The 15,011-nt window shown below is 36.2% G+C and overlaps 1 protein-coding gene across 1 annotated transcript; it reads right to left on the reverse strand.

Annotated features, from left to right (window-relative positions):
* Nucleotides 1-217: 217 nt before the first annotated feature.
* Nucleotides 218-8,184, reverse strand: LOC114057064 (protein-glutamine gamma-glutamyltransferase 5-like). Its single transcript, XM_027882861.1, has 10 exons — nucleotides 8,064-8,184; nucleotides 7,007-7,125; nucleotides 6,365-6,493; nucleotides 5,952-6,129; nucleotides 4,878-5,010; nucleotides 3,990-4,093; nucleotides 3,650-3,892; nucleotides 1,781-2,107; nucleotides 775-932; nucleotides 218-545 (listed from the first exon to the last, which is right to left on the reverse strand). Exons 1-10 carry the CDS (start codon nucleotides 8,140-8,142, stop codon nucleotides 408-410), a joined length of 1,608 nt encoding a protein of 535 aa, XP_027738662.1. The 5' UTR covers nucleotides 8,143-8,184; the 3' UTR covers nucleotides 218-407.
* Between the last annotated feature and the right edge of the window lie 6,827 nt (nucleotides 8,185-15,011).

Here is a 15,011-nt window from a genome sequence, read left to right on the forward strand (position 1 = left end):
ATGCATATTGCTGTTTCTCACTGTCATTCTCTAATTGTTCCTATATGTGGTGCCAGTTCATGAATATTTAGAGGAATTTTATTAAAAGCCAATAGGATTGTAAGGGACTCAGTTAGCACTTCTCGTAAAGACAAGAGTGAATTCCCTTCCAGAAAGGAATTTGATACATCTACTTAAATTAAATCTTGAGAAAAATGAAGCAGCAGTGTATCTGCCAGCTTTAAATGATCCATCAGTTTCAAGAGGAGTGAGGTTTTTAATGGAGTCTCAGACTAATAAGGGACAAAAAGTCCTGTTCAGGTGCTAAACACCAGAAAATCAGAACTAATATTTTCTTCAAAACCTGCTCTGATCTTGCACACCTTAGTCACCCCTCAATATTATCCACGTTTAAATAACTGATGAACTTACTCAATGGTCATTGGCTCTTTGAATAAACCACAGCCTTCTAATGTCATGACACAGTTCTTCATATCTTCCTGGAGAGGATTGCAGAAGGAGATCTCTGCAGTACATGGTACCTTCAGTCTGGGCTGGCTCAGTAGCTAGTCAGAAAATAAACACATTTTATGTTTTGTAATCCTTACAAAATTAGCAATGAAGTAAATAAATGTAAGGAACAAAATAATAAAAAAGTACTATTCATACATGTTTCTTTCTTATTTACTTCTGTGATCTCTATAATTTAAGTCAAGTGTTATACTTTAAGAATCACACCAATCTTCCTAAATTAAAACTTATAGTAAAAAAAAAAAAAAAGTGAAAGTTCTTTACCTTTACAATAACAGGTGGTCTGTTGATCACGATATCCCTGCTCACCATCAGAACTTCTCCACACTCTGGGTCTGAGACAGCAACTACTTTCATAATGTTGTGATCACACAGGTAAGGTCCGTATTGATTATATGATATACACAGTGGAATTTTTTTCACTGTAAAACAAATTAATTTTTTTTCTGAATTATTATTTTTTCCACTTTCCTTCCTCCCAAAGTTTAACTGAAAGTTATAATAGTTTAAATAAATATCAAGGTATATCACAGCATCTTTTAAAACAGATAAGATTTTTCCTGACTTAGGGAACATTGCCATCTTCAACAATAAGTTTCACTATTTCCAATTAATATATCAGTGTATTCACAAGGAGATTAGTTATATTATTATTATTATTATTATTATTATTATTACTACTCAGAATTTGGAAACTTTCATTCCAGTTCAGTCTTCAAGGAATAATTCAAATGTAGGCAAATTAAAGCTTAGTATTTTAATAGCAATATGAAATTTTGTCTTATAATGATGTGGTTTAAGTAAAAGTGTCTTTTTCTTCCAGAAATAAATATGTTAACCATGGAAACAGGTGTTTATGTTCTGCTACACCTTTGCACTTCCCAACATATGGTATGTCTAGGTGCTCTAAGCAAGTCTTTTACACTGGCTAATATCTTCTGGCCAAAGAAAACAATGCTTTTCTGATAGACAACTGCAACTTAATCTTTGTATTGAGTAGAGAGACCAGAATTTAAATTTTATTAGAAACAATTTTTTAAAGAATCTATAAGCTTTGAGAAGTTAAGGAAAGACTACAGTTTACCTGTCACTATACATGTAGTATTGACATTGTGTTGATTTTTGAGTGATCACCCTAAAGGGAATTCAGCTGTCAGTATTTAACACTGTATACGCTTCACTTCCCACCTCTATTAGGAAGTCTCCACAAATCCTAAAAAACAGCAATCTCCTGAAAAGAACAGAGTTTTAGACAATTTCACCTTCTTACCTTCTCTTGGACCCAGTGTGACATTCACACTGTCTTTCCAAAACTGATCCATTGGGCAGCCACTGTAGGTTATAATTTGTGCGCACAAATTAAACTTCAGGGTTTTGTTTTCATTACGCAGATTTTCAAGCAGCCAGTGCAGTTGGACATCTTCACCATACATTGGGCAGTTAGCCATTTTTAACCTCATGTTGATACCAGAGTCACTCAAAAATGGGTTTTTCAGAGATGATAACTCTCTGTCAATATGGCAGTTGGAAGCATTGCAGTACCCTGGGTGAATTCTTCTGTAGGCCCGGTAATAGGCTTCTTTGTTTTTCACAGAACCTGTTGAAGAAGGCATGATAACGCATCTGCTGGAGGTATAAGAAGCCTGTTATTATTCTACTCAAATAATAAAGATAATTAAATTTATTGCTTCTTCTTCTTGGAACCTAAAGTACCCAGTTGGTCTAGCACAAATCCACCAGATAATGAAACATGAGATACAGCAGTCTGAATGCACAGAAGAAAATAAATGTCTCATGAAAAAAAATTTTAAAAATTCTTTTACTTTTAAGTAGTTAAATATAAAGATGGTCACGTAAATCTCAAAATGTATCATTAGCAAAAGTAAAAATATAACTCTTTATAAGGAAAAGGGTGAATATGGAATGCTACCAGGTCTCTCAAAAAGGCAAAATACACCATTAAAACAAACAAACAAACAAACAAACAAAAAACTATCAGTTTTTCCTTTTTTTTGATCTTATTAAAAATAAAACAAACTAAAAACATGCAAACAAACAAAAAATACACACACGCACACACACACACACACACTCCAACAACTAATCAAAAACAAAGAAAAAAAAAGAACCACCCCACAGAGCTTGCAATTGTACAATCAGCTGTGATCCACCTTTCATTCCTCTAGGCAATTTTACTGGTTGAAATCCTCCCTTCTACTGGAATATAAAAATCAGTAATCTATAGCCCAAAGTAAGAATAGCAGAATATTTTAATAATACATGAATTTAGTAAGTAGGTATATTTTCTGACAGACCCTGTACAAGAAGCAACAAGTAAGACATTAATCCTAGGTTTAGAAGAATTTGTGGTTTTTTTAGATTCTCTCAAGTCTGTTAATATTTTAAACTACTGTACAGATGAGATGAAAATATGTACATACTAATGATGTTATTCTAAGGGCTGGAAGGCATGTCCTTAGAGCAGTTAAGGACTTTGGGTTTGTCTGGTTTAGAGAAAAGGGGGCTGAGAGGTGATCTCGTTCTCTGCAGCTTCCTGATAAGGAGAAGTGGAAAGGGAGGTGTTGAGCTCTTTATCCCGGTGTCCAGGGACAGGAAGTATAGGAATGGTTCAAAGCCATGCCAAGAAAGGTTTAGACTACACTACATTTAGACTACACTACATTTAGACTACATTAGGGAGCATTTCTTTATTGAGAGGTTGGTCAAACACTAAAACAGGTTTCCTAGAGGGATGGATTGTGTCCTTTGGTTGTCAGCACCTTAAAAAAAAAGGCATTTGGACAATGCCCTTAATAGTATGTTTTAACTTTTAGTCAGTCCTGAAGTGTGAGGCAGTTGGATGAGATGATCATTGTAGGTCCTTCCAACTGAAATATCCTATTCTATCCTAAATGCATCTAATTACTATGTGCTTTGTTTGAATCACCTAAACATATTTAGAAGTTTAAGAATCAAGGTCTTTGAACAGAAAAGAACCTTCCTCCTTCTCAAATAAAAAAAAAAAAAAGACAATTTCAGATTGTTCTACACATTTTAACACAGCAGAGACTACATTGATACTTTTCTATGATTAGCATATAAAATTTCCTCTAGCCCATTTAATATGCTTTAGTCATACCTAGTTCATACTTGTAAGCTCCGGTGATATCTTCAAATTGCTCACTGCCAATACTCTTGGTGATTAGACGTTGTCCACATGGCCAAGTGTCACAGAAAAATTTTGTTCTTTTGCCATTGTTTTGGGAAAGCCAGCCAACATAGTTTGAATTTACTCGAGAAAACATATGATGACCATCATAATCCAAGTCCAGTTCCCCTTCCCTGATGCTTCGAACCCATGTCGGACCACTGCAAGCTGAACCTAGGCCATAGAACAAAAATGTTATAACACATTGTAACCTAAGTAGAGAAAACAACATAACACAAGGAAAATTATTACAATTATAGTAAACAGTTACCTCTGCCAGTTTCCAAAGGTGTTGGATCTAGACACTGCCAATCACCACAGCATTGATTTATGTCTCTGCGAGCCATCCAAGATTCATTCCAGCAATGGTATCGCCTACAGGATGAAGGAATAGGAATATAGAAGTAAAGACTTGGATTATAAAGTGTAATTCCTTACAATGGAGAAGAACCACACCAGAGATAATATTTTAATCCTCAGAATTCTTTCTATGTCTTAACGCTCTTAACAATGAGGACAGGAGTGGTTTTGTTTGCTCAGACTAGAGATTTACTCCATAACACCGCAGACCTGATTGTAAAATATGTGTCTTTTAGTTGATAACATGCCAAGGTAGTTCTTTTGTTTAAGTAGTTTCTTTTCCTAATACTTTCCTCCTGATTCTTTAGAAGAAAATCATATATTTAGTCATATTTTTAAGGGCTTAAGAAAGTATAAACCCCAAGTATTTTATGCTAAAATCAGATCCTCATTCCCCTAGTATTTCATTTTGACCTTATCTTTTTGGCAAGTGATATGGCAGAAAATTCACTGAAAGGTCTTACAGATGAGATTTGGACACAAAAAAATTCTCATTATCTATTTCATACTTTTACAGTTACTAAGTTTGATGGTCTTATTTTTCACCTGAGGATAAACAGTCAGACTGGATTCTCACAATAAGCTTTTCTTTTTTTTTTTTTCTGAAAATATACATTAACCAGAGTGTCTCTTTAGTAATTTCATGTTTTTGAAATGAATTATTAAAAAAGCGAACAGCCTTACCACACCAGAGAAAGAAAGAAACCAAAGAGCTACATTGATCTGCTAGATTTATACCAGTTTTTCTACCATTAAATTTTTTAAAAGAGCAAAAGAGCTTTATGTTTTTCTTATTTACCATAGCTTGTCTTTGCCACACAAGTTTTTGCCAGTACAGTCAAAAATCTCATTGATACCAAGGGGATTCTCAATTGAGCATGGAAAACAGAAGTTTGTTACAACACGGCTTGGAATTCCCAAACACCTCATCACTGAAAGAAAAAAATATGAATGAGTAATTATAAATCACAATTAATCAGGCAAATCCTTCACTCATTCTATAAATAATTATTGTATGTCCTACTTTGCAATTATAGAAACAGAATGGATTGGAGGCAGTATTTGAGATGCAGTGATTTTGTCTTCAAAACTTGTTTTTAGTTTTTGCAAAGTGGTCTGAAAAAGGCTTAGCAGAAAGGAATAGCTTGTTACTCTTCTAACTTAAAAAAAAAAAAACAACACAAAAAAAACCCAACCAAACCACAAACAAAAACCAACCAACCAACCAAAAAAAAAAAAAAAAAGTAATAAAAAAATAAGCCCAAACAAAACCAAAACCAGATCTGCTTTCAATTCAGAAATCATTAACGTGGTTCCACATTAATGAAACACTATTTTTTTCTTACAAGCAATGTAGTACAAATCTATGGGATTTCAAATTATCTGTTTTCAATGTACAAGCTAGTTCAGTAAATAAATAGTATAATTTTAGAATTCTTTTTAGAACTTTTGCCTGTAGTGTTTAGTCCACTATTACTTTTTGCAGTAAAAGGAGAAAATAGCCTGATGCTTTTGTGTTTTGGAGGAGACATTGCTAGAGAACTTTTAGGTCCCTTTCAACTCCAACTATTCTATGATTCAAGATGCTGCATTTGCTTTGTGTTTTAATAAAAGTTGCAGTACTGATAACTGCATAGTATGAAGGTCATAGAAAAGACAGAACTGCTTTTCTTGCTCTTCAGCCTGTATAGGAAAGTAATAGGTTTATAATAAATACTATATTAGGAGCATGAGAAAAATACTCAATTTATTTTCCAGTAAAATGCTTAGAAGTAATATTCTTCAAATAGTTTTTAGCATCAGACATTTTTGATCCTCATTTTCCCTACTCTTTTTTGATTAAGCTAGGTAAAGGCAGACTGAAATATCATACCTGTGCACATTACTGAAGCAAGAGACCCACAGTACCCATATCTGACTGGCCTGCATCTGCCATTGTACCACTGCTGAAGAATAGGAACACTTCCATTCCAGGAAAAAGGCTTTGTTCCTTTCAGGTAATCATTGTTTTCTGGAATCTTCATGATACTGTTAGTGGTATGGCTGCTTATCTAGAAAGATAAAAGAAAAACAACCTTTTCAAATAGCTGACCACATCTTCACATTCTAAACATGCCTCAAAATCAACATAGATTAGTGTTACAAGTTTATTTTCCCTGTGAATCTGAGCACAGATAGGATTTTACCTTACCACAGTGTTTTAGATTACAGTGCAGTTTGTCCTTCCATAATATAATGAAGCATGACCTGGTCTATTCAGAGGTCTCACACCACTAGAGGCCTTACCATGTGATTTACCACCATGCTGACATGCACAGGATCATTGCGCCAACAGTGGTCACGATCAGAGCCGTGGTGGTAACTTGCACCCATATCTAAGATCTTCAAGCAGATATCCAGTATCCCATCTTCGAACTGAGGAAAGAGAGGTTAACATAGGCACCGTGGTATTCTAGCATTGATAAATTATTTTTCTTGTCAATAATCCAGTCTTTTTAACTTATATGAACTGTTATCTCTTGCCTTCTGCCCTTTTCTTTATTTTCTGGTTTTTTTTTTAAATCAAGCACAGCTCCTAGTGGTCTGAATGGTTTTGTCTACCTGCCTAAAGGAAAACCAAAGGGAAAACCATGTCATTTTACTTATATTTGGCCACTTGAATAATTTTCCATCAAAAGCACAATATTTGTTTCACCTATTCCCAGAACATTGTGCATTTTCTTTAATTTTACTATGGAAAACTTCCTTCCAGTTTTCCAGGGCTGCAGTGAGGTTCTCAGACATTTTCTTTTGTGTATGCATAGGCTGGACTGATCCTAAAAACCTTTTCACTACAAATAAAGCATACATTTCTGAAAAAATATAGATAATGCTTCACTTATCAGTACATGGATGACATCTATTTCTGAAGAAGTCCTCAAAAAGTACCTGTCCAAAGTGCCATGGTCGAGAAGTAATATGCTTGTGAACTCCTTCATACAGTATTCCATGCTCATTCAAAACATATTCTTCTCTATGGGCCTGATTGTCCATATATACAGGGTCATCTGGAAAAAATGCAGAGCTACAAATCAGACAAAATATACGTTTCTAGCACTTCTGTATCTTCTGCTTCACTGGATCCCTCTTTCTATTCCTATCAATTTTTGATTTTTACTTTTAAGCATGTACAAGGTTGAGAGCTATTTAAAAGTTCACAGATAATTCATTCCTACTTACAGCTAGATACTACCCTTAGGCAGTCTCTCCCTGCTGTAGTACATCTTAATAGAAGAGCCTGCAATTTATCTTCACACTAAGCTATTCTACAAGTTAAACACTGAACAGGTAGAGTTGTGTATCTCATTTTGATCAAATCAGCAAAGGCAATGTGAATATTTGTCATGTAATGATTTTGGCAAGGTCCTATAGGGTCCAGAATTTCTTGCTACCAGAGCCAGACCTACAGAACTTAATATGTATTTGTGTTATGTTATTTCACAGCGATAACAGAGAATTCACAGAATTACAAAATAGTTGAGGTTGGAAGGGACCTCTGGAGGTCATCTGGCCCAACCTCCCACCAGTTTCCCAGGAAAACAGCTTTTAAATATCTCCAAGGATGGAGACTCCACAACGTCTCTGGCCAATCAGTCCCACTGCTCAGTCACTCTCACAGTAAAAATGTGTTTCCTGATAACCAGAGAAAACGTCCTGTATTTCAGTTAGTCCCCAGTGCTTTCTATCCTGTCAAGATTGTAAAAATTGCAGGAAAACATTCCCCCTCGCCCCTACCACCATTAAAAACACAAATCAAAACACTGGCCTGAGACAGTCTTGAACAAGGAGGAAAAAATTAAAAGTAACAAAACAAAATCCCTCCTTGTTTCTCTTCATTTCTGTGACTCCATCCTTTACTTACCAGCTAAATAATAAATGTATTCAACATTTTTACTCATCACTAGCAATTTTCTTAAAACTATCTGATAATCACTAGAGTCCTTACCTGCACACCAAGGGTTAAAAAGGACATAAAAATCTCCAAGACAACGCTGATATGTGTGACCACAAGATGTGATTTGCATATTGAGAATATAACGGCCAATGCAGACACTGGAGGGAGGAAACACGCTGATACTGATGCATTTTGGCTGATGAATTTTGTAGGAAGCACTCCAGCAGGTTTGATCTAGACATCTGCCCATGGGGAAGGTACATTTCGTCTCATTTGATTCACAGGGTCTGAGGCCTTTTCAGGAAAATAAAAACAACTTCCATCAGACTAAACAAAGCACATGTAAAAGGCTAGTAATTTGCTTAGCCATCATTTGCAAGGCGAAGCTCCCAAGGGTGGATTTCTTTTTCACTTGTCACTTCTGTAGCAGAGTGAGAAAACTTTACATATTAGAAGAACTGCCTGGTTTAGGGGAAGGCAATCTCTTCACATGGAAGATGAATGAGTAGATAATAGTTGTCACTGAAGATTATAGGAAATATTACAAACCAGCAAAGAACTATGAAAGAGTGCTTGAGAATGACTACCTGTCTCCACGGTGAAAACAGCCTGGTCCACGGAGTCATCCCATTCCCGATTTTGGAAATGGGCATAAAAACTGAAGGCTTGCCCTCTCCTTATTATCTGTCTGTCAGTTCCGAAGAAATGGGTATTATGTATTTGACAGTTGGAAGGACAGTTCAAGTCGACATCTCCCAGCTCAATGACTGTAGGACAGAGAAAGGAACACAAAGGAAAAAAACCCATATAATTAAGTTCCCATCTTTGTCTGTGGTTAAGATTAGGTAGAAGAGGAAATAATGATTAAAGACAGAGATAATTCTTTCAAAAAATTCATTCAAGACTTCATTCAAAATTCAGCATCTCTGAAATTGAGACATAAAAGTACCCTTGCAAGTTCACCACTTTCCAGTTTGCAGATGGAAACTTGTCTAACTCTTTGATTTTTAAAGCTGTGCTACAAGTTTCACTTCTTTTATGTAGTGCCTGCTTGTATTTGAAATACTTGATGCTGAGGGATGATCTTAGCATCTCTATTTGAAAAATTGATTTTTTATAGTAATATTCTCTCCACATTACAACACACAGTCTACAGACAGTTACTTTTGAACAACAGCAAGACAGCAAAAGTATTGCACATGTTATCATTTGATCGGGTTTTTTATACAAGCAGTGAAATAATAAAGTAAATAGAATAATTTAAAGACTTGATAACAAATGCAGGTATTTGAAAGTGGCACTCTAAATGATTTATGAAAAAAAATACATATAAATATCTACACAGAACTGTAAACAATGTTTAATATCCATGCAAATGTCTCAGTCTGTACTCCCAAAGTCATAAAAACTTTGCTGATCTCTTAGAGGAATGTAAAGCAGAACGAAACATTCGCAAATTGTGACATTTAAAAAATGCTGACAATCTACCCTAAGTGCTATGATTAGCTTGACAAAAATCTTGACTGATTCCCCCTTAGGCATTCTGCTTGCATATCAGTCATTTCATAGGAGTAATTATGACACTGGTGCCAGAAGGATGGGTGGCAACGTTCATCTTTGCTTATTTGCATACCACTTTTTATTTTCAAAAGTGTTTTACTGTAATTGAAGACAATGGGAGCCACAGATTCTCAGCAGTTTTGGAAACTTGGCTTACTGAAGTACAAAGTCTTATATATTATTATAATTCTAAAGGGTTAAGTTTGATCCTGCTATGCCTACAGAAAATCTAACAATGCAACTTCTCTAACTTTAGGGCACCAAATTGAATACAGAGTTGGAATTTAAGGGAAACTATTTTTTCCCATCTAGAGCCAAAGGTGTATCCACATAAAAGGAGATTCATAGTGAAGCCCATGGGACCAGGACACTTTTAACACAAACCCCTGGAGTTTCACAGGATCACATCCTGAATTAAATAATAATTAAAATTAATAGAGAGGGGAGGGTGGGTAGGGAAGGGGGGGGGGAAAGGCAGGTTTTTTTCTCATTTGTTTCCTTGAATAAAAATATCTCATTTCTCATCTAACTATTTAAATGTGGTAATGAATTGGTCATTCAGCTCTTCAGTAGAGATCAGCAACAAATGCAGGCCTGGGCACTACCCATGTCAAAAACACGCATATTAGCAACAACAACCAAAAAATACAGCAGTGGATTACATCACTATTGCTCATGAATGCATCATGTCTGCTGACAAGAAAGAGCAACAGAACTGAACTGAAAATCTTGTATCTTAATGAGAGTTGTCAACCATAACATAAAGTGGTCTGGCAGAACAGAAAGTGCCTATGGCACACACAACAAATTCCTGTGGATAAGAGCACTGAAAGAACCTGATCCTTGCCTGGCCTCTGGAGGCATTTGTAAACCAAGACAACTACTCTTCATCCACTGATGATTAATAATCCAGCTGAACCGGAACATCAGGGAGTGGAGCTATTACATCTTTCCCAAGGAAGCGCTCAAAAGTCAGCCCATATTTTACCTATCAGATTTAGGTATCACAACTGGATCACAAAGGAGCTAGTGATTGCTTTCTTAAGCAAAAGTAGCTCAGAAAAAAATATTAAAGGCAATTCAATTTCACATCTCTTACGGGTTTTCTGTCTCTGGGAGAAACCCAACTGTCAATATCACTCACTGGATTTTCTCTAACAATTCACATTTCACCTTCATTCATTGTGAAATAATTGCTTCTAGCATAAGAATAGTGAAAACTAGTACTTTATGCTGGAAATACAGTGTATTCTTTTCATGCTATTTCTTATTCTCAAGCTGGCTGTTGTTTCACCAAGTCTTCATAGCTCTCTTTTTCCTTTATAAAAGATTTTTTTTCCAAAATTTTTTTTTTTGCTTTCTCACTAACTCCACAAAGAACATTCAAACATACAAGCAGTTTCTAGACTTAATGCCATATACAAAACTATGTGTAAATTTTTATGTCTATACACTTGATTATTTAATTATTTCTGCTTTCAGTCCTGATTCAAAGAATAGTAAAGTTTCAAGACACTCACCTTCCATTTTTCTTCTACATGTACTAGTATCTGAGCACAGTACTGGTGGAGGTATCTGGTCCTCAGCAAGGTGCACTGCAAGGTCTGACAGATCTCCTCTGCAAACCAACCTAATTTCCTCTCAGTAACATTTATATTCAGAACTAAGAGGCCGTCACACATGTTGCATCAACAAAATACCAGTTCAAAAAGAGGCCCCACCCATGTGTCTAGTGATGCTCATAAATGATTCATTTTAACTTCCAGCATTATTAGGGAGAGTCCTGCGGCTTGCTGAAGGAAGGGAGAGATCTTGGTACCTCACCTATAGCATAGGACTCTCAATGTCCTACAACTTGCCCTGCCTCAAAAATATTTTAAGACCAGGATGAATCTTAACACATTTTAGAGTAAGCCATTACTTTTAGCCATCCAAAGTTCCCATAAATCCCAGCACCTACTCCTCCCTTCTGGTTAGACATCTTCAGACACCTAGAGGGAAACAATATAGAACACTAGAGTTAAGCTGAATTTCTACACTCATAGGGGTCATGAGGGGATGTTTTTATTATATAATATAAGCAGAAAGCTCAGCTTTCGTAAAGTGTGCATAGCTCTTCCTCTGAGTGAAGGTTGGAGCAAAATGATCAGTTAAAAAACTTTTCCAGCTGAATTGTAAAATATACAGAGGGCATGAATTAAATGTGTTTGAAGTTGATGGCAAAATTTAATATAAAAATTACATAAGTTATTTATACTTTCTAGCACACAGTTTTGCAGCTTCTTAGCTTACTCCCCCCCCTTCTCCTGAATTTATGAAAACCATTTCCAATAACTTCTGTGAGCAAAAAACATTTAAATATTTTGGCACAAACATTGCACTGTTTTATTTAGGTTCCAGGGGTACTTAGTAAAATAAAACCACACAACCACAACAGTGTTTTCTTTGAACATGCAGTGAGGAGGACAGTGGCCTGCAAATAGGTAACATGGATTGAAATTTCTTCTAGCAAAACCAGAATGAACATGTGCCACAGTTTGCTCCTATCCTTCTTATTCCTTTATACCAAGCTTTACTCCATAAGCTATCCTTTAAATTCCCCAAAAGTTATTCTGCTTTGGATTAAAAAAAAAACCCCAAACCCACAACCCAACCTTTAACAAAAAAACAAAACAAAACAAAAAACCAACCAACCAACCAACAAAAAAACTCAAAAAAACCTCCCACCGAAAAACCAGAGAAACCAAACAAACTTAGAACAAAAAAATCTGAAAAAGACTCAGACACAATGACTGAAGTTCAGGGATTTGCGTAACTGTCTGGATTCTAGACAGTGCTTTAAGAAACCATGAAATGAAACAGTGCAACTAACACTGAAATAACTTAGTAAGCGTAACTTAACAACTGAAGTATTGTGAAATAACTTCACAGAAACTAAACCAAAGAAAAAAATCGGCACATCAACTATGGGTTTGGAAGAGAGTGGTTAAAAGATTTGTAGGATGCACATGAAAGTGAACATAATATTCAATGTGCTCATATTTTGAAAATTGAAAACATTTGACTAGTCAATAGGCAGACATGAAAAAGTATGAATCCTAAATATTTCATCTCTCTCATATATCTGAAAACTTTCTTCTTCTTAGAATTTGCCATTTGACTATTAAAATTCAACTAATTGAAAAATGAAAATTTAAATCAAATACTTTTTCATAAGAAATAATTTAGTTGCCATACACGCACAATCAGCTTTCAATCAACCTGCACAGTGGGAATGGTTGTGGTCAAGTCAGCCATCAGAGACCTGCCTACAAACAGGTGCACATACTGGTATCCAGAACCAGAACAGAAAAGTCCCAAAGTTGGTCACAGTTTCCAAGAATACAATAAAATCCCCTGAAAGATGTCTAGTTCAATCTTCTGACTGAAATATCTTGGTAAATGAAAGCCTGTGACAAATACAAGAACTCAAATAAGCATCAGTAAGTGGCTGCACCTGTGGGTTCAAAGAGACTTAATTAAGAGTGTAAAATAATAAAGACCTGAATCAGGAGCAGAACACTTTCTGTATATATATGAGTCACTGGCTTTAGTAAGTATGCTTGCTTAGATCCTTGAAGCTGCTTTGGTGCCTATCTGTCTCTGCAGGATCATTATATAGATGCCCAGCCCCAAAGCAAAGCCTCCCAGATCCCCAGGTTCCTGCCTATCAGTTTTTGCCAAGCCATCCAATTGTTGCTGCCAGCTCACAGCTATCCGACTGGTTGGTCCTCTCACTCAAGCCCAAGTCTCATGTACCTAAACTAAGAATCTTTAACAAGGTAGAAAATCACAGCATACCAACCAGCTCTCTTGGTGCACTCAGTCTGTTCTTACTCCTCTTGTCTACTAAGCCCTGCATGATATCAGGTGGATTCAGGGTGTCCATGCACCAGGGCCACCACTGAAAGAGGCACAGGAGACTGAGCACAAACAGGAAACAGATAATTGTTCAAAGAAAGGTTTTGCCTCTCAGCTTATGGCCTCTCTGAACAATTGATGCATCCTAATTGCTGAACTCCAAGGCAGGTTGCTGCCCTCCATCCAAAGTGTCTCCTCCTGGATAAAAACAGCTGCCTGTCAGTGAGGTACACCAAGCTGAGGTTAATAGTTAGTCCCTCGGTCCCAGCTGAGGCTCTTTTCCCCTCTGCCTCCATGTTTTTCCCTACCACTTTACTTATCATTCACTCAAGCTCTTCTCCACATTAACTACAGTATCTTACACATCCAACATTCCTTGAAATGAACAGAGCAGACAATATGTCTGATGCAGGGATGAAAATTCTGCAGGATAGCACACTTATGAGGATCTAGGCACTTCCAGAAATTAAGCCATTTAGGATATTAAGATCCTTTAAAGACCTTGACTTTGGACTATATAGTGCACACAATAGTACAGGTTACATTTATTTTTTACAGTATGTTTGGTTTTTTTAAAATATTACTTACATTGCAATAGACTGATGTATGATGAACATTTACAAAAAGTCAAGTGGTGTGCCTGCTAAGGCTCTGAAATCTCCATAGATTTCAATTGCCCATTGAGCCACCAGGAAAGGGCGAGGATTGAGGAAAAGGGTATTGCAATCACAGAAAGAACACCTGTGAATGGCACTGATGCAATTCTACTGCATCACTAATACATTTGGGAACAAAAAGAAGTTGCTGTAATCAAGCATCCAAGCAAGGAATCCTTTCAAGGAAAAGGAACTCAAAATGACAGCTCAACGAGGGGAAAAGGAAGGAATCAGAAAATAGTGAATTGAGACTAAAGTGTTTTGGTGAAAGTGTCATCTACTGGAAAGATGAGGTAACTGCAGTTCCTAAAAAACATTTTTCAACTTAACCATGTGTCAGCAGGCAGCTCTGAAGTTCACTTTTTGCACTTGGTCATATAATTGTATTCCTTTGATCACTGGAACTGGAGTTCATCTTATAGCAATGAGTGATGGAGTGAAAAGATACCTGTCAAGGCAGGATTTTAGAAATCATTAAGTGACATCACTAGCCACTCCCAAGAGTTCAGGAATATTCATGTCTAACAAGGAAAGGGGATAAAGAAAAAAAGGTTGGATTCCATAGGTTACTCTAAAATAAACACATTCGTTAGGAATCCACATCTGACCTTTTGAAACCTCATATTACAAGGGCTACAGGCTGACAAACATGAACTCTGTCACAGAACACACCCAGAGTTTCTTAAAATTCATAAATTAATTTGCAATGAAGGTGCCTTTCATTAAAGAGCCTGAAAGCACTGGTAGCTACTCTGTTAAGTGTAAGCAAGCATTACAACACCATATTTACAGATGAATTAGGACGTAGAAATGCTTCAAATGAAATCGTAAACCAGAAGTCTGTGTGTTTTCAGACGTACATGGCAGCTTTGTCTTTCTAGAA

The sequence above is a fragment of the Empidonax traillii genome, unplaced genomic scaffold (genome assembly GCF_003031625.1).
Source record: "Empidonax traillii isolate 1590-97213 ecotype Southwest subspecies unplaced genomic scaffold, ASM303162v1 scaffold113:size1526484, whole genome shotgun sequence".
NCBI lineage: Eukaryota > Metazoa > Chordata > Aves > Passeriformes > Tyrannidae > Empidonax > Empidonax traillii.